The 27813-nt window shown below is 42.1% G+C and overlaps 1 protein-coding gene across 3 annotated transcripts in view; it reads right to left on the bottom strand.

The window, feature by feature from the left end:
* RABGAP1L (RAB GTPase activating protein 1 like) overlaps positions 1-27813 on the bottom strand; it is a 226667-nt gene that overhangs the window by 96646 nt on the left and 102208 nt on the right. For all 3 annotated transcript variants that reach the window (XM_064664123.1, XM_064664124.1, XM_064664122.1), the window contains one exon: positions 7452-7565. In XM_064664123.1, coding sequence (XP_064520193.1) covers positions 7452-7565 — 114 coding nt within the window. The remainder of the gene's footprint in view (positions 1-7451; positions 7566-27813) is intronic.

Below are 27813 nucleotides of genomic sequence, written 5' to 3'. Positions count from 1 at the left end.
ACCCCAAAATCTCATCTTGACAAGCAGCTGTTATCAGATATGGGGACACAAACTTTACTTCAGAATTAGATCAGGTTCTCCTGTTAAATCAAAGCATTATAATCCTAGCAACTAAAGATTTCTCTTTAAGGAAGTCTCTAAAATTGACATGATTTCATTGCATCTACCCAATGCAAAGAGATTTCTGAAGCTTTATGCATATTACATTTCCAATTACACTATTCTATTTTTAAGTAACCTATGGGACTTGGTATTGCTGAGATATGACGTAATTAACCGAAACAGCCCCAGAAATAAGGATGCTGCCTACAGATACCACCACAATATCAGATTATTAACAAAAGATCTAAGATTTATTATTTAGGATTTATGCTTTTAAGGAACTGAGGAGCATTAACTTTCTCCTTCTACGTGAAATATGAAAACAAAGCAAAATTCCAAATCCCCTTTTTCCACTGCAGTCATTGTAATTTTGTAATTTCAAGAGAATGGGATCTCTCCCATGACAACCTGTGACAGTATCACAGCCTTTTAACTGATTATTTTCTTAAACTCTTGGGGAACTTCCAATCACAATTCCCCAGTCAACTTTAAATATTCTCTGTCTTGTAAGTGGGACTTAATGGAGGTTCTGAGTTGAAGCCTATTTTCTTTCATTTTAACTAAATGAGGATCTCAGAAAATTAAAACACATTTTGAATAGTTATCTATCTGCTAATGAGAACTGCTGTGCAGGTCTTGGTACATCATCATCAGGAAGTGAATTCTTTGGAAGCAACAGTCTCCTAAAATGAAGCCCATGCTAGAGAACCACCTATATGTTGGGAAAGTGAATGAAGAATCCAGAGGTGGACAGAAATTATTCTCTAAAACAATTAATGGAGGGAAATCTCCCATGATCAGAATCTTCTACAGGCAGAAACCTGCCAAGTAAGTAGCATCTAAAAGACAAACAGAAAGGTGGCTGATTTGAATTTAAAGCCCCAGATCTGGGATTTGTGTAACTGCTGCCTAGGGGTCCCAGCAGATATCAATAAGGAAGAGAAAGGAGTACTTCCCAAATTCCAGAATGAAATATTTCTCATCATTCTGCATCCTCATAAGCATGAAAAGGGCTGGTTACACCTGCTGAAGGTTCACTAACTAGCAAATATCAGCCTTTACCACAGTGACTCAATAACACTGGAAATGAAACAATTACAGCAGAAACTAAAGAGAGTTCATGAAAAATATTCCTGTAGTGCCTGTCTCACATTCCAGAGCTTTCAGTTTCCCTCTCGTGATTCTCATGGATAGAAATGACCTGTGGATGCTGCTCAATGTTTGACACAGACACAGCTCTGTGCTGAAGTCTGGCTTAGTAGAGTTAAAAGTGTCTGAAAATCAGGTTCTGTCAGGAAAACATCCATACTTTGATGCAGACAATGTATTTTCTGACATGCTTGGTTGCTGAATAATTTTAGTGATGGTACAATTTCAAACTCCATACCTAAATTTATTATAAGGGCTAACAGCCTGAAAGTAGTAATATTCCTGTGACTGCAGCATTGAGGATGTATCACATTATACAAGGAATTTCTGTGCTAGCTGAAAACTGTATTTTTAGACATTAATTACTCATTTATTGAGTATCAGGGAGAGGCACGTGGTTGTTACACAATGTGCCTCCCCCAGAGCTGGAAGGGCTGAGGGGATGAAGAAATCTTCACATTTACTCAGGCAGGCCCCTGAACAGGCTCTTTCCAGCATCCAGGATTCCAGTGCTGACCTTTCCACCAGTACAGGCTCAGCAGAAGCCCTGAGTGCAGGAACAGCGCTGCTGCCTCCTCGCTGAGCACAGATGCAGGAGAAGGAGCCTTATTGATATGTAAATAGAATAAACACAAGATAACATTAAAAATCCTTTGCATGAAACAAGACAACAATATTTACCAGAATTGCTCTTCAACCCAGGAGCAAAGAAAATAAACAACTAAAAACAGATGAAAAGTAATTCCTAACTGATTGTGTTTATGCTCCCGTGTTTATCCTAAAATTGGCAAACAGACTCCTCTCTGACAAAAAATAACAGCAAAGTGGACAAACACTGCAACATCCCATTTGGAAATCTGAAAAGATGCTAAGGATTGAAAAATGTGGAAGAATAAGTGCACAGTGAGAAGAGGTGACTATTTGAAAAGAGATGCTGCAATGAAATGGAGATGAAAATGTAAAAAAAGGATGAAAATTAGACTTTCAGCTCAGAGGCCAGCACTGAGCAGCAGCTCTGCCAAAGAGTAATCCATCATTCACAGCTTATCACGGGCATAGAAGCTGCTGGTCACAGAAGAGCAACTCAAAGACATTTTCACACTTCAATATACTTTCTTTTGGCAAAGAAAGCCAAAAAAACCACCCATATCAGAGCCCAGTCGGTGTTAGTTCTGCTAGAAAACAGTTTATTGTTCCCTCTGCTAATGTGGGTACCAACAAAGAGACAATGGAATGACAACTAAAACGGAGTGTTTGCTCTCACAGCAAAGCAGCCACACACTGATCCTGCATGGAAAACCTTCAGGCAAGCAAAACTGGGATTAGGAACAAACTACGAATCTGAGCCACCAAGGAGATCAGGATTTAGTAACAAAATATGCCATGATACAAATGATTCATATCCTTCCACAGCACCTCGGTTCACTGCAAAACATGAACAGCAACTTGGAATCTCTGAGAGGCAATTCAACCATTTGATGAACCCCCAGGGAAGCGTTGGGCCTGTTTTCCCAGTTTGCCCAATAAGAACATCCACCCAGTCAACCCGATGGATTTCCCTGCACCGTGCTCCCTTTTTCCCATTGAAGTCACACTGGTGGTTTGTCGAATAGGAGTTACTTTAATCAGGAAATTAGGGAAAACACATGTCCTGTTAAATTCTGCACTGCACACGCTGCAAACAGCCGAGAGGATTAATTGTGCCAAGCGCTGCGATTCCCCGGAGCATGGAGCTGTAAGTACATATGCAGCATGGAAGTAGGCCCAGAGACTGCTCAGTTATGCATTGTAACAGCAAGAGACAGGTCTTTAAACAGAGCTGGAATTCGCAGAGTATTTAAACAGAAAGCATGCAGGAAACAGCTCTTTTCCCAAAAAATTTCCCCAAAATTCGCTCTGTGCACATCTACCTTGTGCAGTGTCCTCAAGTGAAACCTCCAGTCTAGAATCTGGAACTCTTTTCGTTCCTTATCACCATTGTCAGCCTTAAACTTTATTTTTAGGTACTTTGTCACATAAATGTTCCACAACAGAAAAAGTTTCCATCTTTCCTGAGTTCCTGCTGTTCTGAAGATGAGATTAAGAGATGGAACGAAAACTGACAGACCTGTTAAAATGAGGCAGTGAGCCTTTAATGGTTTTCCTTTTTATCTGACAGCTCAGATCATCTCTCATCTCAGTGGGGAATGAAGAAAATGCTCTTCAGCTTTTTACCCTCCCACTTGAGGACAGACCTTTTCCAGCCTTATTCAATAATCGCATTCTTCAAATCTCTTGCTTTCATATTAGAAGAAGGCTATGAATGCCCTGCACCTTTGGTAAAAGTTATTTTAGTAATATAAAGCTGCCACAATATTACTTTCAACAGAGATTATTACTTCTTATTCCCATTGGAATGACAAGTTTATAAGCAAATTAATTAGCTTTAAACAATATTTCTCTAAAATTCACCAGATCAATCATAAACTCAAGGTCCAGTCAGACCCAGCCATGGACATCTGTCACAGTCACAATCATTTAAGAAAACTATGTGAGGATGAAGGAAAAGTACCTCCCTGGAAATCTCCACAGCAGTTGTGTCTGATCTCAATACTGGCAAGTAGGTAGAAACCATCAACTCTAAAATCATTAAATTTAGGAATAATTTCATGCTGCAGATTGGATATGGCTGTTCTACCAGGAAGCAGTGATTCCCAAATCCTTCTCTGAACCAATGAGTACATAAAGAATGAGAGTCAGTAAGTCTTCCAGGACTTTTACAAAGCCTTCAGCTTCCCAAAAGGCCCTTCCCAAAGGCTTTTTAGGGAACTAAGCTGCTATATGAAGTCCTCTTACACACTCAAATAATAGGTTAAAGGATAGAAAGCAAAAGGCAGGAATAAACAGTTCTCACCCAGAGTATGAAGGTGAGGTCACCCACAGAACCCTGCAGAAAGTTGTGCTAGGGCTGATGCTGCTGCAAATATTCACAAACCTTAAAGAACACATGGAGACAGCACAGTTACAAAGACTGCTGATGAGACAGAGCTGCTTGGAGCAGGGAATTAAAACCTGACTGCAAAGCTGCTGTACAGATCATGTTCTATCAAGAGAAAGTGGCCAGGTGGGAGAGGGCATTCAACTGCAGGTAGATACAAAATGCTTCACAGGAAAAGTAGCCCTTGACCTGACAGACACACTGCCAGGCCTCTGATCCAGATGGCAGGTTCCCAGAAGTGTTTGGGTTGGAAGGGACCTTAAAGTTCACCTCATTCCACCCCTGCCATGGGCAGGGACACCTTCCACTAGCCCAGGTTGCTCCAAGCCCCGTCCAGCCTGGCCTTGGACACTTGCAGGGATGGGGCAGCCACAGCTTCTCTGGGCGACCTGTGCCAGGGCCTCCCCACCCTCACAGGGAGGAATTTCTTCATAATATCCCATCTAACCCTGCCCTCTGACAGTGGGAAGCCATTCCCACTTGTGCTGTCACTGCAGGTGTCAGACACCAGATCAGGAATTGTTGGGTTGGAACCACCTCGGGGGGGGGTGTAGGTGTGCATGGGGGGGGGGGGTTGGGGGTGGAGAGGAAGGGATGGGTCGAACCTCACGGAGCTGAGATGGCATCGTGTCCCTCATGGCAGCCCCTGGAGCCCACACAGGGAAGCCCCGGAGCAGCTGCTGATCACAAACATCCTGGGAAACCTATAACACCCCACAGCTCAGATGGGAACAGTGAGGACACTGCCCTATAACACCCCACAGCTCACAGGGACAGTGAGGACACTGCCCTATAACACCCCCCAGCTCATATGGGGACAGTGAGGGCACTGCCCTATAACACCCCTCAGCTCCTGCAGCCCCTCACTCAGCTCACATTGACAGGGACAGTGGAAATATATATTTTTTTTAATATATATTTTTTATATTTTTTTTATATATATTTTACTATATATATATATAGTAAAACTCCTGGCTGAGCCCATGAGCTTGTGGCTCTGGGGCCGGACTGTTCCACCAGGCCGTTGTCCAAAGTCCCTCTGCAGCTTTCTTGGAGCTCTTTTGGGAACTAGAAGGGCTCTAAGGTCTCCTCAGAGCCTTCTCTTCTCCACGTCTCATTATTTACCATTCCCTTTTTCCCTGTGTCATGGAGATACCTTCATGACAAATAACTTTCTGGTTTCTTTCAGGGCACTAACGAGAGTGCCTGGAATGAGCAAGGAATCTCCATAATGCCCTGACTGAATCCCATTAATTCAGTACTGATGCTTAGGAACCTGCTGGCCAGTTCTAAATTCTTTAATGTGTATCTTGCTCATGCTCTAACTTGCCCAGCATTTACGTGTTCTTTCCACCTCGGGCTAAATGATGTACAGAATTTCAGTAGAATCACCTTCATCAATGAAACCTGTATTTCTATTTTTTTGTGTTAGCTTGTCAAGATCTATTTTCAGTAAACTCATAGGTCTTCATTATAACACATTTCTCACATTTAATATTCGAAAAGATGAATATTATTCCATCATTTTTCACTTAACTGATATCAAAGCGACAAGCCCATAATTATCTGCATTGTCCTGGTTATTCTTTTCCTAGATTGGCACAGGAACTGTGCCCTCCAAGATTAGTGAGAAATCAATACCATTGGTTCAAAGTTCTCTCCGTTCCTTTACTTTGTATCTCTTCTTTTAATGTGAATTACTCACAGTAATGAACTTCAATACCTAAGCAGCTCTATTTATAACAGTTATCCAGATTACTGTTTGAATAGGAGTCTGTATCCCCACAGAATTCATCTGGAGAACAGGAATATGTATCATTACACCCCAAAGGCAGGACATTCTTTTGTACTTGTTATGACAACTCCATCATTTCTATTAATCAGAAGGAAGTAGAAACAGTAACAAGGAAGAGGAAGGGAAGTGGAAGTGGCTTTGTCTAAGGCAATTGTTTATTCCAGATGAATAGAATGAATTCTACATTATATAGTATTCTACAGAATATTCTACACGAATTTCCTGAGTTTTAGAAACAAATGTGAAACAAAAACTGACTGCCAAAACCGCAACAGAATCCACAAGTGCCAGCCAGAGAACTACCGACCAAGCTGCAGTATTCTTCCTTCTGGATCTCTCCTGAGCAACTCAAGTCTATCTGTACAAGCTAGACAAACCTGTTCATTTGATGCCTTAAGCCCCCAATGGTTTTTTATTTTTCTAATATTTGTAAGCCTTGTAAGTTTTATAGGTAGATTTTAAAAGCAGCAACCCTCACTCCCTTGCATCCCTTTCCCTGTAGCACCCTTGCTTACACATTCCTTAACCCTCTTACCCCATTCTATGCTCCCTATATCACCCCTACTCCCGAATCCAGTAGAAATGTTTAGTCTTTTGTCAAGGTAAGGCCTAGATTGTTGACAGAACAGCATATCAGGGCCTAAAGCACAGAACACGGTCAAAAACTGGGTAACTATGTACCCTTTGTGCTCTGACGGAGATGAAGATGGGATGAACAGGGGGTCCCGAAATGCACCCCAGACCCATTTTCAGGGGGTGGACCCGGGGCGGACCAGAGTAAAGGCCACAGGGTGGACACATTTGGGATTGGATGGAGGGTATTATAAAAATGTAACCTCTCGGGCACAGGCGCGCGCGTCTTGTAACATCTTTAGCCTTGGCAAAATAAACCCTTTCTTATCTCACCCCTAATTAACTGCTCCAGGAGATTTTTCAGCACCATAAATCCCACGGCAACAATTTAGTACCTCAAGGAGTTTTTTTTCATCGGGGGTGACCTGGCAGCAGTGAGTGGAAAGCTCTGCTTGTGGAATGGTCAGTGAACTTGGTTCTCTGGATAATCATCTACAGACATTCCTATTTAACCTCACAATAGAGCTTGCTCTGAGGGTTTCTCTTCCTCTGCAAACCTCTCAAGCTCAGAGCAAAACCAGGTTCTCCTACACACTTCCACTGAGGAGGATCTCTGACCTCAAAGTGCCCCTCAGCAAAGCCAGCCCAAGCCTTGCTCCTCTCACCTGCACCTCAGGAGATGCCAAATGCAAGGTTATAGGAAGTGTTGCAGAAACACTACACTCTCCACGCGCAGCCTAAATAAAGCTTTCAGATCCTACTGATTAAAGACTTGGACCAGAATAGGGTTAGCAGGGCAAAATACAGTCACAGTAACATTTGGAGCCACTTTAAAATTCAGAGTACTGACTGTACCTTACAGATTTTGTACAGAGATTCCTGACCGTCTCCTTCTGTATCTTTGAAATAATCATGTGCTGGGTATGTACGATGGATATCTCGTTTGATGACACTCTCCTGAGCAGAATCCTGTAAAAAAAGAGAGAAAAACCTCGATGTATTAACCCGGTAACAGTGTAATTAAACATCCACATAACAGAAAATGCCCTGTGTAATCAACATGGATACATCAGGTAACTGCTTTACTGACTCATCCTCCAGAAATGTTCTGAGAAGAAACTGAAAATCCTTTGCAGTCTCAGATGCAGTAATAACTTGACAGTTTAGCCAGAGCAACATGGTATGTTTTCTGGCCTTCAGGCTTAAGGTTCATCCTTAAAACTCCAAGGAAATTACTAGTTATTTAACTGTTGGGGCATTATTACCACAGATCATATACTTATTGTATTGCTCTGGCAGTAAAAAAAACAAGAGAATTAGTGTCCCTCTCCTGCAAGCTCAAAGGTACTAATCTGAAATGTGTATCAAGTGGCCATAAAAAGTGATAGCTAAAAATTCATAAAGAATTCCTATAAAAAGATGGGAATCACTGCAATCAGACCTGAGAAACACCACTGTGTGTATGAGGAAGTGGTATCAATGTGTCAGAGCTGGAACTACAACAGTTAATCAATTATCTTCAGGTTCCAGTTGCCGTCAGTGCGAGATATACCTTTAGGTTGGTAAATATCAAATGGTGCTTTTCTCCATTACCTTTCTAATCCTTAAGGAAAAACCAACAAAATCCTCACCTGTGACTTGGAAAATAAATCCTTTATATATACTTTTACCTTGAAAACAAAATAACTCTGTTACAGAAAAGCTTCTAAACCCTCAGACTGTATCTCGTAATCCAGGGCTTTCCATAAAAAAGCTCTTTTTATACCTGCTGGAGTCAGTAACCAGGTAATCTCCTGAATTTCGGTGGTTTTCTAATCCCATAAAGCCTCTGTAGAGAGCCTGTGCCACACAGAAATGCAGCTGCCTGGGGAGGGCTGAGCCAGAGGTCCACAGCAATTCCCAGCTCCAGCTCCCTTCGGGCCCATCCGTAGCCAACACACACAGAGGCACAACCCTGGGCCAGACCAGACTACCCCAGAGATGAAATCCCACCACTGTATTCCTCCATCCCCTTCCATGGCAGTGAGGACACAGCCATGGATGCCCCGAGCACAAACATCACTTCGTGTTTTCTGACCCCCTTTAGTATTTTAGCCTGAGTAACACTGCACAGAGAATCCCAGAATGGTTTGGGTTGGAAGGGACCGTAAAGCTCATCCAGTTCCACCCGCTGCCATGAGCAGGGACACCTTCCACCAGCCCAGGTTGCTCTGAGCCCCGTCCAACCTGGCCTTGGACACTTCCAGGGATCCAGGGGCAGCCACAGCTTCTCTGGGCAACCTGTGCCAGGGCCTCCCCACCCTCACAGCCAAGAATTCCTTCCCAATATCCCATCCAACCCTGCCCTCTGGCAGTGAGAAGCCATTCCCCCTTGTCCTGTTCCTCTCAAGTCCCTCTCCAGCTCTCTTGGAGCCTCTTTAGGCACTGGAAGGGGCTCTAAGCTCACCCTGGAGCCTTCTCTTCTTCTCCAGGCTGGATACCCCCAGCTCTCCTAACCATTCCTCACAGGAGAGGTGTTCCAGCCCTCTAAAATACCAGGCATATTGTTGTGTGCTATGACAAGGAGAGCTTACAAAGAAAGGGGATGTTTTTATTACGCCAGCTGGTACTGCTGGAGAAAATAAAACCTGGTTTTGTGCTTTCACTGTGTTATCACGATGATTCTCATCAAAGCACCGCGCAACTATGAGCAACCAAAACTAACCACACAACAAAGCAACAAAACACAGACTAATAATGAAAATTTAATAACAAGCAGTTCTCTAATCAGACTTCTTTAATGAGTATTTTCATTTACATGGCTTCCAAACACCAGAGAGGCTGGAAAACTGTAATTTGGGTCCCAGATGAGGAAATGCCTTAAACAGCATCTGAGATCTACCAGCACAGTTATGTGAATTCTTCAGCACAAATTTGATAAGATCCAGAGAAAATTACAGGAAGGGCACCACGTCCAGCACACATATCACTTTCCTGTCAAGCTGGGACATTGTGTTTGACTTCCCTGTACTTCTCTTTCCTCTATCGGGAGGCCAACATGTAACTGAGCATACAGAAGTTGACAAGGAAGATGTCCAAGGTAGGGCCAAAAATATTTGTGTAAAGGCCCAAGCGCACAGTCACTTTTACTGAGTTAAAAGGAACCTGAAGCAGTCTTCATTCAGCATTATTAACAAAAGATACCTCTGAAAAACTAGAGGAAAGCAATTAAATGGACCCCAAAAAATTAATTTGGAAGACTGGAGAATTAACTCTTTCTCAAAAAGTAATATCCCTTCAAAATACAATAAACCCATAATTGCAGACAACCAAGCAATGAGTCTAGAGAGTAGAACTACTTCTTAAAATAAACCAAAAATACCTTGGTTAAGTTTCTACCTTTTTGCAGGCAGTTTGTCGACAGCGCTGTTCTCAGGAGTACCACAGTTTACAGTTCTCTTCATTTAGGCTTTTGGAGGATTTTTATTCTTCTGAAAGTCATGATTAGTTAATTTATGATGGAAAAATAAAAAAGCTAAGGTGAGATGGCTATCAAAGCATTCAGAGTTCTAATGATCTTTCTCACTTCTAATAATCATTTCGGTGCTGCCAACTCAGAGAACCAATATTCTACCGAGGAAAAGAATTATCTTCACGTGTCAGCGCTCTGACAGCTGCCACCCTGCTGAACGAGCTCTCTGCTCCAAGTCATCTCCCTTCTGAAACAGCTCCTGCAACAGAGCAACTGCCCTGGAAAACTGACTCCTTGACATTGCTGCCACTTCCAGCTCTCACGATGCTGCTCCGTGTGGGCATTTGATGCCAGAAGGCAGATGGACAGAGAAATAACAAAGAGAACAGAAAACTGTATTAAATAAATGTTACAGTAGAAACATAGGGCAATCTTTATGCACCTACATCTGGAATTTTTAATTAAGAACATCTCACATGCACTCCAACTCATTTGTTGTCTCAAGTGGACACATTCTCATGATGAATTACAGATAGGGAGCAGAAGAGACTTCCAAGAACTGGAGAATAAGTATTGGATCAGCCAGAAGAATTTATTAAGTAAGAAAAATCTCCTGGGGCATAACATGTCAATGCCGTATTGAGACTAAGATTTCTTGCCCAATTCTGCCCAAAAATTACTTTTGTGAAACCAGGCGCGTCCTTTATGAAAAAAAAATTCCAGTTTTCCTTACAGCTTCTGCATTACAGCTGCTGACTCAGTATGGAGAGATGCAGAATTAAAAGAATTCAACAGTTTAATGTGAATATTAAGGAAATAATAAACCAGGTCACAGGTGTCTGAAACCTGGCATTCCAACTGAGCAGCAATTCTGACCTCAATCTCCTTGTGCTCCATTTCCCTGGTTAATAATAATTTTCCATCTCAGTAGGGTGGTACGAAAATCAATTAACATCCGAAGCACTGAAACGCTGTAGTGATGAGTCCTGCAGAAACATTGAGGAGGGAAATAATAACTCCAGCCTCCAATCCTGATCTGAGTGGTGTCTAGTAAGGCCCAGGGTTACATGACCAAAATAGTAAGGGGGAAGAAAAAAAATAAAGCAGCTCATTAGATAAGCACTTCTGTACACAACCAGGCAGAGAGCCTGTGAGGAACACAACCCAAAACCATGGACCTCTGTGTGATCAAGAATATATCATTAGGTATATCAGTAGGCAATTCTTACATTGTACTGAACTTCCAAAGGTTTATCTCTAATCTTAAAATCCTTCAGAGTTGGTTTTATCACATATGTTTACACAGGAATATATGATTTGCATTTTTTAGTGGGAGATGTCCGTGCCTATGGCAGGGGGTGGGAGTGAGATGAGCTTTAAGGTCCCTCCCTACCCAAACCACTGTGGGATTCTCCGTGCTGGAGACTCACTGCAAGTTCACCTGAGTGGCCCATTTTAAAGGTCTGCATCTCTGGTGAGGCTCAACGAGCTGAATTTGTATCACCTGAACTTCATCTCTTCACTAGCTAAAAATAGTCAGAATTCAGAGTACCAAGGAAAGGAAGAAAAGGGGAAAAAAAATCAGAATGGGCTTTCAGCAACTAAAATTACCATGCCCTGGAAATCTGGTGTGTCATGCTCCTTCAGGATCAGATACTGAAACTTTGCTACATGTTGTATGGAAAGCAAAAGCCCCCAGGCTGCTGCAGGCATTCATTCATCTCTCCTGTTCAGCCAAGACGTGAAAACACACCTCCTCCTGGTATCAGGAGTTGGAGGTACCCTCAGTAAACCTGGCTCTTAACCCTGAAAAGCTGACTGCCAGGTGCACGTTCCTGACATTATGACATTGTTTCAGTACCCCAAGTGTTTGCTGAAGGAACAGATTTTTTGCAGATTGCTTATTTTGTTCCTTAAAGTTCTCTGTGGTTCTGTGCAGTTCCACACAGGAAATATGAGTAATTACTTTAAACCCTCTAAAACATAAACACAAAAGGCAGAAAACACAAACTACATAGAAGAGATGAGGTCAGTCGGCCTGGGTTTGAAATTATCTCCACAATTGGCACGAAGCTCTGCCCTCGTTATTACTGATGTCCTACCAAATTCCTGCTTCCAGCGAACCTGAGAGCACATTGTGCCAGCATGTATATAGACATTATCAATCCCTTTCCTCTCCTCATTTTCCATGCACATTATAACCCTCCAAGTAGAATTTGTGATCCAAGAAAACCTCAGGTTCCCTACTAATCAGTATTTGGGGGGGGGGGGGGGGGAAACATAATCAATAGCTCAGCCTTCCAGAAACATTGAATATAAGATGTTTGACTTCTGCTCAGGTCTTCTGTAGCATATTCGTAATACATATCTTGTAGTTCAGCTCTTGCCTATAAATAGGCAATCATCATCAGCTTTTATTCAGCTGAGAGCATCTAACACTCAGAGAGTACTAATTAACAGAGAAATGGAGAAAAAAAGCAGGGGATTATTCTGTGGAGACTTTTTTTTAACAGTTATGTATCAAGATATTGAAAGTGAACATAATATTTAGGTTAATTCAGTAAACACCCTGGTCAGCTGAATTTGCAAATGCTGGCTCACTCTCAGCTACATTTATCGCTGCTTCTGCAAAACCCCTTTCCACAAGCAGAAAGAACAGCAGTTCTCCCAGATACAGGGCCAGATCAATAGTTCATATCTAAGCAGGCCTGGGCTTCTGGCAGGTCACACCTGGAGCTAAATTTAGTGTCAAGGTCTCTCTTCTCTCATCATTTTGGATTACCAATAAAGCTCTGCCCCAAGGAAGCAAACATCTTTTATCAGATTATTTCCTATACTTCTCAAGCTGTGTTTGACAAGGTGGCGGGCAAATTTTCAAATTCCCAAGACAGGATCCTCAGAAATGATCTACAACATGCACCCTTTTAGACTACGAATGTAAAATTACCAATCAATTCAAAACAGCCAATTGTTAAAACACTTGTGGGATGGGACTCTGCCACTTTGAGATGCAGAACCACTGGGACTGCACTGGCCAACTGGCCAACTTACTTATATCATCACCCACGAGCGCCAATGAAATGGGGAATGATGCTCCTTTTGGAAGGCTGTCAGTGTATTTCACAGAATCATAGAATCTTTACGATGGACCATCCAATCTGACCAACAACCCAGCACTGCCATGCTCACCACAAAACCACGTCCTCAAGTGCCACATCCACGTGTTTTCTGAACACTTCCAGGGATGGGGACTCCACCACTGCCCTGGGCAGCCCATTTTAATGCCTCATGACCCTTTCAGTGAAAAAGTTTTTCCTAATATCTAACCTAAACTTGCCCTGGCCAAACTGGAGGCCATTTCCTCTCCTCCTGTCAGCTCCTTTCAACACTGAAATCAGTCTTAAAGCTGCTTGGGAGGAGGAGCAGCCCTGGTGAGGACACACTGACTACCTGCCTTGCAGGAGGCTTTTCACCCTCTCAGAAAGTGGTGCTGACAGTTTTCAGCTACAACATGCTGGGCAAGGTAGACTTGGATGACAGTGAATGACAACTCCAAGGTTCCTGAAGACTGCACAGAAGGAAAAGGGAGCCTGAGATTAATAAGGAAATCTATGTCAATACTATTCTGTACAGAGCTCTAAAAAAGAAAGTGATGTGTTGTGATGACCTGCTTATGCTGGGTGCCCTCAACATAAGAAGGACAAGGAACCGTCGAAGCAAGTCCAGAGGGGGCCACGAGTAAAGGGACTGGAGCACCTCCCCTCTGGAGACAGGATGGGAGAGCTGCAGCTGTTCTGGAGAAGAGAAGGTTGTGTGGAGACCTCACAGCACCTTCTAGTATCCAAAAGGGCTAGAGGGAACCAGAGAGGGAATCTTCATCAGGAACTGGAGTGACAGGACAAGGGGGAATGGGTTCAAACTGAAAGAGGGGAAATTTGGGTTAAATATACAGAAGAAATCCTTCCCTGGGAGGGTGGGGAGGCCCTGGCACAGGCTGCCCAGAGAAGCTGTGGCTGCCCCGTCCCTGCAAATGTCCAAGGCCAGGCTGGACGGGGCTTGGAGCAACCTGGGCTAGTGGAAGGTGTCCCTGCCCATGGCAGGGGGTGGGACGGGATGAGCTTTAAGATCCCTTCCAACCCAAACCACTCTAGATTCTCCACTGCAGCAGTCACACAGGTAAGGCAGAAACAGCTCAGCCCTTAACAGGGTTGAGCTGTCAATCAACAACAGAAGAGATGACATTTTTCTGTAAAAAATCACAGCAAAACTAGATCAGACACAAAACAATCAATTCTGCATAAACTCTCTTGTTCTGAAAAACAAACAATATCCATGACCTTTACTATGTTTGTGGTTTGTTTTCCTTCTCCCTCTCCCATTCTGGACACGCTCCCTCTCTCCTCTGCTACTGATACATAATTTATTCCCCTTACTCTGCCATATCCTCTCTCAGAGTAGTTGTCAAAAGAAAAACACTCTTTGTGCAACTGGGCAACAGATCAACGTCTGAAAGTACCAGGCTGAATTTTTTGCCACTGGCATGGAGCGCTGTGAATCCAGAGTTACTCTTTAACACCCTTATCCTGGGAGCTCCCTGATTTCTCACAAGAAGTGAGATGCTCTGTACACCACCTGATGGGGTTTGGGTACTTTTTTCCCCACACGATTTATAGTTGGCAGGAAGGGCCATGCACATCTGATTGCAGAAATCACAGTATTTCAGTTTCTGTTTTATTATGTTTGGGGCTTTATTTGGGTCACATGATCTTTAGCAGATACGACATCCAGCATTCTTTTGTTAGAGGTCGAAGGGAATTGTTTTAAGCACCGGATCTTGTCTGAGGTTTGATCTGGTTTTTAATGGCTCTTACTTAGGAAGGATGCCTCTCTGGAGGACATGAACACAGATCACCCCGAGCAAAAGCCATGTTATCCAGTTTACTCATCACCATCTCACCTTTTTCTCTGAGATGTGTTACAGGCACCACCTCGTAATCTGACAAGTCAAAAAGGTAACCCACAGATTTACCCCTGGAGCAAGGAATTTTGCCCAAGTTTCTTCTGGTTTGCTAATTTTCAGATTAGTTTTCTGATTATGTCTCCTCTGTTAGAGACACAACTGCATGTGTCAAGATTGGAAAAACTGTTCTTGTAATAATCTGCAATTTGAAATTCAAATATTTCTGACTCTACCACCAACTCATGGGGTAATTTCCAGAATCAAGCGGAGAGGTTAAGGCCTGTTTAGAACAAACAATACTTAGCTGCCTCAGTATGTGGAAAAATCATGGGAAACTGTTTAGGGAACATGGAAAAAGGGATATATTTGAATCCTCAACTCCTATTTATCTACCTCAATTGACGGTGCTACAAAACTTACTTTACTTTTAAACAAGTACCTAGAAATCTTCACTACAAGAAGTATAAAAAATAAAAATATGGTTACTCTTTAAAAAACCCAAATCTTTAAAAAACAAAATCTAGGTCTTAGAATATTAGTTTCCTGCAGCCTCACTGACAAAGGAGCTGTCTTTCTAGTCAGTGTTTCTTTCAACACATTTTTACAAATTCTGAAATTAAACCTACTTCTGGCCATCAAAAGATGACATGATCAATATAACCATTCCATTTAAGATTTTAAAGGAAGGTCTGCTTTCCAGAGTTGTTTGACTTCTCCTTTACAAGCTGAGTGACTCCAGGTCTAAGAAAGAATTCCAACAAAATCTGTAGCTACGTAGGGCCTCCCTGACCTTTGGCATCTGTATTGCTGCTGGTAAAACGTTAATAAAGAGAGAAAATGCTACAATATCAAGGAAGTTTATCCAGTTCAGTGCCACTGATTTTAACAAGGAGGAAGTGCCTTGCAGCATGCTCAGATAAAGATTTGCCAATAGATTGATTTTAGAAAGCTTCTCAGGTTTGTAGTTGTTGAAGTGCACAGACTGTTTCTTCAAAAAAGAAACATCTGTCCCTCATTTTCTTAAACAGTGGAGTTCTTCCAATTCTCCAGACAGAAACACTTCAGGAAGACCCAGGGCCAGCTGCAGTGTTAACACACCAACTCAGTTATCTCCCAGACCCACTCTCTGACAACTGCTCCATAATTCAGCAGTCATTTGATATCCTGGACACTTAATTTTAAAACACTTGCTGTGACAACACCATCTTTACATTTTCTATGAAGTCACCCTGTTATCTAGAAGTATGTCCTTTTTTGAACTACTCATCTTGCAGGACTACTAAAATCAACAATTGCATTATAAATTAATCTTCTCTAAGAAATCCAAAATCTCATGGGTTTCCTGATTTGAGAACCCTTTGCATCACTGAGCATTGACATCAGACCAACAGACCAAAGACTCTGGCTTTTTGGGAGCATAAAACATCAAAACCACTTTTCAAGAAGATCTAGGAGTCTTTAGTCCAGCCTGAGGAAACAGTACATGGCACAAGCTGAAGGCCAGCCAGGCAGCAGCAAAAAGAAGAGGAATACAAGCACGTGGTTTTCATGCCTGCCTCTGTCAGAACGTGAATGTAATTATGAAGATACCAGAACACTGTACTGAAAGGAAAAGCTAGATAAGGCCAGTATATCAGTGCCCTTAATGCTTTATTTTATTTTACTCCTGGTTTTTACACAACTTTATTTTAAGAAGTCCTATTCATCTACAATTCCTTGCTGAATCCTGCAGAGACAGCTGCTGAACCTGCAGCCACCCAGCTCCGTGCTGAGCAGCCACCACTGCAGGAGATGTGTACTGGGAATGCAGCTCTGGAGTTGGCTGCAAGATGAATCAGGAGCATAAGCAATTTGGAGATGCTGATACAAGGAGACTACAGATCTCCCTTAACCCTTTCCTCAAGTCTTCTCCCAGCTGCAAGGAGAGGGCATGCAGCACACAGGGACAGCTAAAAGTAGGTTTAGGCAGATGCTACCAAGGCTCACAATAAGCTTATTGCTAGAAGTCTTTAATACAATTTTAGATGAACTAATAAACAAAAGTAATGGAAGAATCACAATTGTTTGAGGTGGGAAAGGACCTCTGGAGGTCACCTGATCCAATCTGCCTGCTCAAGCAGGGTTGGTTGCCCAGGACCATGTGCAATCAGGTTTTGAACGTCTCTAACAATGAAAACTCCACAACCCCCCTGGGCAGCCTGTCCCTGCTCCCCCTCACAGTGGAGGAGTTTGTATATGCCAGTGGAGCCTCCTGTGCGCCCACTGCCTCTGCTCCTCTTGCCGAGCACTGCTGAGCACAGCCTGGCTCTGCCTTCTTTACAACCTCCCTTCAGGTACTTACACGCACTGATACGATCCCCTTGAGCCTTTCTGCTCCAGGACAAGCAACCCCAGCTTTCTTTGCAGGAGAGATGCTCCAGTACCTTCACCTTCTCACTGGCCCTTGCCTTCAGTCTCTAAGGGTGCTACAAACTGCTGTGCCAACCAGCTCATTCTGTGCCTCTAATTATCAAGCAAAACCAGCACGTTCAGGATATAGAGATCCCTGAATTCTGCTTCCCTGAGACCTCAAAGTCCCACCCTTCCCAGCAGAGAGACAAAGGAAGGGCCATGCTGCAGAGCTCTGTATGTAACTGGGACCTGTGGGGCTGTGTGTGAATCACCACAACCACCTCCACTTTTGCCTTTGTGTATTGATCTGGTTTATTCCTATTGTTGGAAAGCTGAAATTCGCTTTCGATCTGGTGCCTCCTCAGGTTGAGATCAATACAGCCCCGACATTAGACAGTATTTATCTGGTCACACATGGGTCAGAACCACAACGACCAGACAGTGCAAGGACAGCACAGTGCACTAAAATAACCCTCATTTAGTTTCAAGAGTTACCAGTCTCCTATATACTGCTTTTTAGTGCATCTGAACATTTCTCAAGCACTTTATACAAGCACTGTACGGAAAAAGAAGGGATATTTTAGCTGTTCTCTCTCTTTGTCAGAAACCAAGGCAGCCTATGTCCACTCCTTATTTAATGATAAAGTTTAGCTATTCCAATTATTCTGACTGTAATGGGGAGGTTATCTGGGTTTACAGATAATCCTGTTACTTCTCAATGATCTCTCACTGAATCCCTTCATTTTCAGAATAACACATGAACAGAATTTCTGTCGATGTCTATGCAAACACTCTCCGTGACAGAACAGAAGTAAATCTGTTTAAATATGCTAATTCTAAGTGAACCAACAGTGCCTTCTCGGCACCTCTGACATTTCTGCCAATGAGCAATACAAAGAGGAAAATGGATGATTCCTCATCCCATAAGGAACAAGGAATAACTATGAGACATATAAAACCAGCTACTTTCATCATCATAAGATGCAATTAGCTCATTTCAGCATAAACCCTCAGGCATGAAAGAATAAAGCAAGTTATAATGATAAAATGAAAACAAACCACAAAGAGACACTAATTCCTTCATATAAAAGATATTTCTGAAAAAAATACGATGACACAACGCTTAGTTTTAATGCTACAGAAGCACCTTCCATGCATTTGCAGTCCTAACATGGCTCAGTTATGTAACTCAGGATGTTCTACATCAAAGCCAGCAACCATGGACCTTTTAAGCAAAGCTAAATTTACTCTACTTTACTTACTAAATTTACCACCCAAGAGAAGTCCCACAGCTGGAGTGAAGTGTATTTTCTTACAATACTTTTCAAGGGTCACCATCAATTAACCAGAATTTTATGATCTGCAGGGTTTGTTTAGCATGTTTCTAGATCATTACACTGAACAGAAAGAAAATCCCTCCTCCATTTGTTAAATGAGGTTATATTAACAGTTCATTCTCACACACCAGGTTCTATTACATAGTCTGCCAAAAACCACCTCAAAAATAAAAAAAACCCTCAACCACAAAACCCAGAGAATTAAAATGACTTAGCAACTTCCATGTCCCCATATCCTTTTCAGCTCCAGGAACATCTGAAAAGGTATTGGCAGAAGGCAGAAGCAGTAACGGAATGGGCATCCTGTAATGAGGAATAACAGGGAACTGGAAAGGCACAATGGGGACTCCTCCAGGGCTCAGCAGGGCTGGCTGGAAAGGAACTTGGGACTCCTGAGACCTTCTCCAAACTGCCAACAGAAATGACTCCTCATAAATCAGGAGAGATCAAGGGAGGCTGCTATTTGCAAACGTTTTGCCATATAATGAGGGGATAACACAGAGCCAGAGTTACACGGAGGGGTAACCTTGGGTCAGCTTTTCCTCCTCCCCTTTCTTCCCTTTTGGCTTCCCAGAAAAAACACTTCTCATGAAGTTTTGTTACTATATGCTGTGTTTATTTGCCTGAGGTGAAGGAGAAGCTCCAACTTGTGGTTAAACCACCTCAAATACTTCACAAATGTGCTTATGGTCAGCATCTCAAAATGGGGAAGAAGTTCTACCGGTCTCCCCCTGTGCAGAAGAGGCAGCAGGGAATGAGCAGCAAGCAGGGACTGAAACACGAGACAGAGAAAAATCTAAGCCAGGAGAAAGGGAAATAACTAAACAGAAGGGACAGAAATGAAGATGTGCAGAGGTGGTGAAATGCAGAGGACTAAGAAGAAATAAAACAAGATAAAGGATGGGAGATGTGAGAAGTATCAGATAGATTATATTTAGTTCTCATTGACTCACAAAGGGAAGCTATAAATTAAATAGCTTATCTTCATTTAAATCCATCAAAATCAGTTTGAAGGAAAATCCGAATTAGCTTTATAACATGCAAACTATAAACTTAATAAAATCTAGCCACAGCTATTAGAGACCTAAAAAGGGTTTTTTCCTTCTTGAATATTACAAACATATACTAGACTATTAAAGCAATCCTACTGGTTCAAGAATTCTTCAATTCCTACAATATCCAGCTGATGCAGATTAAAATTTAAACTTCTTAGAGTTGCTTATCTGCTTTGGACTTATTTAAGTACAAAGTAGATACTGGCTCTTTTAGACAGTACTGCTCACTTCTTGTACTTAATTACTGCAGCCAGAAAGGACAACTGAAAAAGCTGGGAGTGCACTGCAGTACTCTCTGATTTGGACACTTACAGGTACTCCTGAAAAGAACCCGCTTGGCCGTGTTTCCATCACTCTTTTCAACAGGAATTGCTGTATCTTGCATTACACTTCCCTAGCCTGTTTCTTAATTGACCCTTTCAGATCTCATCTGGTTATAATGAGCAATTCCTTATCTACATGACCTTCCCTCCTTCACACTTCCCTCACAGGGCTTTAACAGCCTGTTTGCCATTTTTCTCACCACAGACAACTCTTAACTGGCAAATTCAGGGAAATATTAATCGAAAAGAGCCATTTAAAAGTGTACAAATGCATATCAGAGAACACTGAAAGCAAAGATAGCTTCTTACTACCTGACTCCACAATTCTGTAACATCACATGTTCATTTGTACATCCCTTTCCATGTATTTATATGTGCCATCCATATCTCCATGTAAGCAATACTTATGAGATGCATGCAGTTTATATCTTTTCTATTTTCAGAGGCTGTTCTTCCTGGAATACCAAGAGGCCTTTAGGTACCTATGCATTTACAGACTAATAGCCTATAATACTCTGGGTCACTTGGCTTATCAGAATGAGATCCACCCACAGTTCAGAATGTTCAGCATGGAAAGTTCAATCTCGAGCATAAAAAGCAATCTGTGTTAATTCTTTCTTTCTATAAACTGGTATTTAGTACTGTTTTAAAACTAGATACCATACAGGTTTGTAAGAACATGCATATTATTACTTTCAAGGAGCACATAGCACGGTCAGAGGATTAAGTAAATCCCAAAGAATATCAAACGATACTCAAATACATTCTTTTCCCAATGGTAAAGTAAGGACTAAACAGTTAAGACAAAACTACTTCACACGATGACATAAAAACAAGCTAGTGCCAAAAAAAGTACCAATAAGCAGGAGAGCTGATATCCTTTCCTTAAAACATGATGTGCATCTAAACTGAGACACAAACAACCCTACGTAGCAAATGTGTGAAATTGGGACTCTCCTGCCATGGGTTCTGGAAATGCCTTCATTTCAGGCCAGGACAAACCTTCTGAGCAGCTCAGTTCAGTGGAGGGAGAAACCTTTCCTCACTCAAGGGGACTCTTATTTAAAACATTGGCTTACTGAAGGCTGCATGTGCTGCTGGCAGTTGCTGAAACTTTAGCTCATGTATAAGAAACAGTGAGGAAAACATTAAAAAACAAACAAACAAAGAAAAAACCAAACTGCAATAAGCCATCATAAGGACTGTAGCACAGCCATCCTATTACACTTGTAGGAAAACCTGCTCTGTGGAGCAGAAGGATGATAAAGCTGCACAGCCTGTTGTAACTGGCATCTCATTTTGCTGCCTTACACAGGTATCCAGTGCTTTTGACAGTAAGAGCATTGGAACAATGCCCCTAGCTTTTGGTCAGCCCTAAAGTATTTACTTGAACGATTGTTGCAGGTGCCTTCCAACAGAACTAGGTTATTCCATTTTATTCTAAAACTTCATAGATCCAACCCTCGGCTCTCTACTCACCCCTCTGATCCTGCAATTCCCGTCTGATGCCTTCAGGAGAGCACAGAGGCTTCCAAATCACAGCCAGCTTTGAGGGCACACAGCCCAGAGGAGCTCAGAGCACAGTCAGAGGGACATTTCTACTAGCTGAGTGGAACACAAACAGAGCCCTCCTTAGGAAAAAGTCAATAAAATTCCCACATTTCTTTTGGGATATGCCAACAGCATCATGGTGAACATCCTTAGTGTGCATTTTGGCACTGAAAAGCTCCCCAAACCACTTTATAACTATGACTCAAAAGGCAGGTGTGCCTGGTCTAGCAATCCATCTAAATGACTTTGCTCCTACAAAAACCAGGCTCATTATCTTAACAGCCAGAACAAACACTGATCAGGGCATTAGCAATATTGAGTCTCACCAGCACTTTCACCTTCCCAAGATCAAGACAGAAAACTAAATTTACTGTTACAGAAAGTAGGTTACAGCCTCTCATAGAGAGATTAAGCAGAGGGAAAAGATTAACGTCGTATTATATAAGTGTCTATCAAGATAGAATATAAAAGATGGAAAACACCAAAAACAGATAAAACCAGATCCGAGTCTAAACAGAGTATGGTACAAAGTTTTCCATGAAGTCCCTGCAGCTTTTCCTGCAAAGAATCAGTGGGTGTAAACACAGATTGCTGTTCATAGGCAAAAAATACTTGTCCAGGAAAACACCTGGAGTCTCTCATTCTACAGTTCTGCTCTGCTACATGACAGCTGCCATTTCCCCAAGTTCTCTTTTAATCAGAAAATATTTTAATTCCAAAATATTTTACTTGATGCGCAATTTCTTGCAAAGCTTTCAGAAAACTAGGGTGTTCTATTCATAATGAAAATTTAAATAAACAAATTACAAAATGTATCTCGGAGCAAGGTAGGGAGCTATTCATTTAGCAGATAATTCTGGTTTTATAATTGAAAAGCTTTTATCTAACCTTTTTTTAACGCCACTAAATCTACCTGCACATTGTTGGTCCTGAAACCCGATGCAGTGTGACAGTGGTTCAATCAGCAGTTAACAACATTAAAGTTCACAGCCTGTTTTTTTAGTTCAGCCTTGCTTTGTATCACAGGAAAAAAGACAAAATAGAGAAGTTTAGTCTCGAAACAGATTTTAAAATTACATAGTTTTGCTGCAGCTAAATTTGCTGTTTCAAAGTAAATGGTAGAAAAATTACCTAAAAGCTCTTCCCAATCTGAGCAGCAGTGTCAGCTACATATCAAAAAAAGGGGAAATTAAGTTATATGAAAGTGGGGAGAAAGAAAAGAGGGGACACCCCTGATTCCTGAGCTCACCTCAAGGATGACTTAGAGCAGATGGAGTTTCCACCTTTCCTCTGAAAACACAAAAAGTGCAGGTTCACGATGCCAAGGAGACACGTTAACAGCGTATTTCCCAGGTGCCTAAGGATTATCCCTTCCTCCATGAAGCACATCTGAGGTTGGGCTATGAAGAGGAAAAAAATCAACCCACGGCACCAGCTGTCCTTAGTTCTCAGGCTCATCATATAATTAAACAATCCATATTTTAGATTGTAACTACATTAATAAGAAGATATCCCTCTCTGCAGTGAAGTCAATCATAAGTTAAAAAAGCATATTATCAAAAGAAAGTATTTCCTTTTCAGACTATTTGTCAAACTACATTTTTTTACTTCTAAGCATAGAATTTATTTTAATTCCTCCTGATGTTTTGCTTGCGTGTCCTTTAACACATAAACCCAAAATACTAAAATATAAAATTCTAACTTAAAACAAGCATTTGTTATGCCATTTGCAAATGACATAATTCCTATTATTCACAGTCATCCTAAATATGTCACATATTGTAGCTTCACAGAAAAAAATATACATAATGCATAAAACTTCGAACAAAATAGCTTTTGTTTTGGATTGTTTTTCCCAGTGCACCGTTCCAAGAAAGCAATATAACACACTACAAAAGGGCAATACATTAAATTTGCAGAGGGGTCTTTTATTTGTCTTTGAAATTATTCATTACGAACAAATGCTCCAAGAGCAGACCTCATGAATAATTGACAGGGTGAGAGGAGGAACCTTGCAAGACAGAAGTAAACAGCACTGGGAAACCTCTGAACAAAAACAGGGAAGAGAAATACGAAATAAAACTCCCAAACAACACCAGTGTGAGTTAAGGTAACCCACATCAACACTGGCACTGTGACCATCACAGCAGCAAAGCAGGTGTTTGGGGTTGGCAGAGGTCTCTGTCTTCATGAAATAAATCAAAACTGGTAACTGACACAAAAATACTACATTTAAAGTACACTGAACACACTTTAAATACAGACCAAAGTGCATTATTCTCACTGCAGGTGCAGAGCAAATGCATTTTTCAAAGGTATTTTTCACACCTATTTTCTAGCGGATAACCTAGAGGTGGTCAGTGATGCTGCAGAGTTGTTTTTTTGAGAGAACAAACATGTATTTGTGGATGTTCACACAAAAAAACCAAACCAACAACCCAAACCCAGAAGTATTTAACTGTTAATTTGTAGGCCAATAATTCTTCATGCTTCGTTAGGCTTACTACTTATTTTCCAGCTGGCTCCCAGAAAGAGGAAAAGAGCAGATCTTACCAGGGGCAGGTAACAATTCCAGGAGGCTGCTCAGCAGTTCCCACCCATCACTTCAAAGAGAAAGGGAGAAAGCCAAGAAAGGGATTTATCCCAGCTAGTCAAAATAAAACTGCATCCAGGAGTTGTCTAAACCCCACATTTTAAGGCGTTTTTAACGCCAGAGGCACGAGTGAAGTCACTAAAGATACCGCCTGGGTTCTGTTGTTACTTTTTGTCAGCAAAACTACTAGAACTTTTCAAGGAATCTTTTAATTCGTGATGATCTAATTGCCATTATGGAAAAGCATGCAGTGCCAACCTGCACGGCCCCTCACAAAAACCAAGGTCAATAACTTGTAGAATTGTAGTTTTTACTTTAGAACGACTTTTGAAAGACCAAGAAATGATAATTTAACCCTAAGAAGAAATCATAATCCTATTTGAAATTAAGGGGATTATCATACTGAACATCACTTCCAGTCAAAGGGCAAACTAACCCCTCCCGGAATCCCATATCCCGGAGCTGTGGCACGTGGCAATCCCGCTGCGCCCAGCTCGTGCTGCTCCTCCCCTTGGCTGTGCATCCCACACGCTCCCCCAAGCCAGCACCAGCACTTATCTAATCATACGATGAACTAATCTAGGCCACAGCTACCCCAGAGGAAAATATATCATTAATTTCCATCCAGGTCAGCTCCCTGATGTCTCCTCCCGGCTGCTCACACAAGCTCCGGTGGCGGGGGTGAAGCAGCGGAGGTGGGAAGGGGCAGCCAGGGCAGGCGAGGGGTCAGGACTGCAGCCACCCCAACCCAGAGCAGCTGGAGCTCTCAGGGAACTTGCTCTCCATCAGCTTCGCAAAAAGCAGCAGGGATGTGCCACTCCACATTTCACCCAGGACAAAGTTTAAAGAGCTTCTGCAACTGGAAGTACTGGAAAGAACACTTGGCACAGGAGCTGCTTCCCCAAAATGAGAGCTCAGGCAGGACCTGGCATGATCCGTTAGTAGGTTTGACACAATCTCACCTGTGTATCTGCTACAGTCACTTCTATCTCTTAAATATATATATACATATCTCCAAAGAATTCCATCTGATGGAGCAGTGCAGGAATGCTCATCTGTGAACAACAAAGAGATTGGGTTTGCCTGACTCTTAGTAGCTCATTACCATCTCTTGGAGATTTAAGTGCCTCCTGCCTTCCCCCCCAGTGCTTCCTATAACATTAGGGAGCTCTCTCTGCTCAAGAAAGTTGTCTGCATTTCTAGCAACCAATAAATACTATTTTATTTGCCCCTCTAAGTAGTTTCAGTATTATCCCAGACAACAACAGTTCTAATTTCCAAACGCAGCGATATCACACTGCGGTGTTTCTTAGTTTTCAAACGGCATTGAAACCAATGCACTTGAAGCTTTAAAAAATAAAATTTGCATGGTAACCAGTCAGGCACAGAAGATCAAAACTTGGCCCCAAGACTCCCCTGCCAGGTAACTGAAGCCAAAAATAAAAAGCTCAGCTACAAAGAAATGGAATCCAGCCAAGTTAATTTTGTACAAAACCACACCAAGTAAGAGGGCGATGCACCAGGAGAGAATTGGATTTCCAGTCTCTCATCTTTTCTGTGAGAGACGTTCGACACTGACAGCACAGATGGCACAGACTCAGTCCTAATCAAAACTAATGAAGTTGAACTTGATACACAACCCTTTAATGAACAGAATGTATTTTTGTTTTCCCAGCCATTTGAAAGCTATCACACGGCAATAAAATCATTTAGCCAGCATAATATATGCACAATGCAACATAACAGAGGTACTGTTTTGTGAACACCTGAGAAAGTCTGTAGCAAACAATGACATACAGAGGTTTAATTGAACTGTGGGTGACTTTCCTGTCCCAATATAAAAATCAGTTGGCATCACATAATATTCATTTTTTAAAGGAAAGAGCCTTGCTCAGTTTTGTTATTTTTAAAAGAAACTTTACAGGGTAACACACTTTAAAAAAAATTCCCCTCATTAGCATTTAAATTTATATATTGCACTTACAGGGGGAAAATGATGGTAAATGACTTAGATGACATTTCACTTTGCTGGCAGCTACAGCATTAAAATCTTCATGCTTGAGGGTCAGAGAGAAATGAGGAAAACGTGGAATAACTAAATAGAGTTACCCCATCTCCATCACTATGTCACTGCCACATTCAATTCAAAACAAAAAGCCTATATTTTATTGGGTTGTGTGTAATTCTTTTTAAAATAGAAATCTAAAATACTTCATAACAAACAATATTAACTACTCGCAAGAAGACAGAATTAGTGCATGGCTTACGGTAAAAAAAATAACAAAACCACATGACAGGCTTTAATTGTCAGTAAGATGAAGCAAGAAAATTCACCTCCAGCACAGATTAGGCACAGTGCCTTACGCCTCCATTTGGAGTTCTTGACAGCCCTGTGTCTCCAGTCCTGCGTTATTCCATGCAAACATGGCTGTGCTGCTCGAGGCACGGAGGGGAGCAGGAGGCTCTGGCACAGCAGCACCAGCACCTGGAGACACCTGCACAGCACTGACAAGGCAGCAGTGCCTGCGAGGGAAGGGAAGTTTCCTCGGATAATACAAAACTTCGGGTAATCTCTCCTTATCTAACTTCCTCCTCACAGGCTCTTTCCTGGCAGCTGGGCACATGGATCTGCAGGACTGCAGGTATCTGACTGCACGAGTCCCACTGCTTTGGTAGGAAATCATTCTGTACATATTGTTTACTTTTGATACAAATGCCAGCAAACTCCAAATCAACCACTCACACTTAGGGTAAACACTGAAAAAAACCACGTTTCATCTGATCTGATTTTAAACAAAAAATACAACAAACAACCCCCCAAACTTCACAATGAAAACAGTAAAATGTAAAATTATAAATTTAATTTTACTCCCCCCCCGCCTCACTGAATTCCTGTTGTGCAAACAAACAAGAGTGAGCAGCACAGCACAAAAGATACCGCTAATGTAATAAAAACACCCTGTTCACATTTTTATTAATTATTTTCATAAACATACATTGTGCCTTGCAATTAAGATTCCGTGTGCCTGAGTTGCCATGGCAGCACAACTTCCACAGCACAATAAATTCTTCCAGCTCAGCCAGGGCCAGGGCTCCAAAGCCGGAGGCAGGCTGGATGTGGGAGGTTTTGGGGCGACTGGTGCAGAGAGGACAGAGATCAAGAGGGGAAAAAAAGCTTCCACTGGACAGAAAACTACTGATACAGGATAGAAAAATCCACAGAAAAACTGATACTAAGTGTGCCTTTGGCGTTTCCAGGGCAGCTTCTGCGGAATGCAAATTCTGACTTCTTTTTATTTTTTTCCCCCATCTGAAATTGCTTCCCGGTGCCATAATAGCTGAAAACAATGCTGCCAGACTCTCTGGGCAGCGCTCACCCTGGGCAGCTCGTCTGGAGCTATAAATAGTTGCTCCCATCTGCCGTGCCATCCCTGTGCTGCCGGCGCAGCCAGACCCTCTGCCAGGCCTGCAGGAGCGCGCTGCCAGGCACACATAATGAGGTGAGCAGCAAACCTGGGACCGCTGTAATTAACTGCTGCTTTGGTAGTCATTACTG

This window comes from Pseudopipra pipra, chromosome 9 (assembly GCF_036250125.1).
Source record: "Pseudopipra pipra isolate bDixPip1 chromosome 9, bDixPip1.hap1, whole genome shotgun sequence".
Classification (NCBI taxonomy): Eukaryota; Metazoa; Chordata; class Aves; order Passeriformes; family Pipridae; genus Pseudopipra; species Pseudopipra pipra.
Note: the sequence above shows the minus strand (reverse complement) of the source record. Positions and strands in the feature narration are given on the sequence as shown.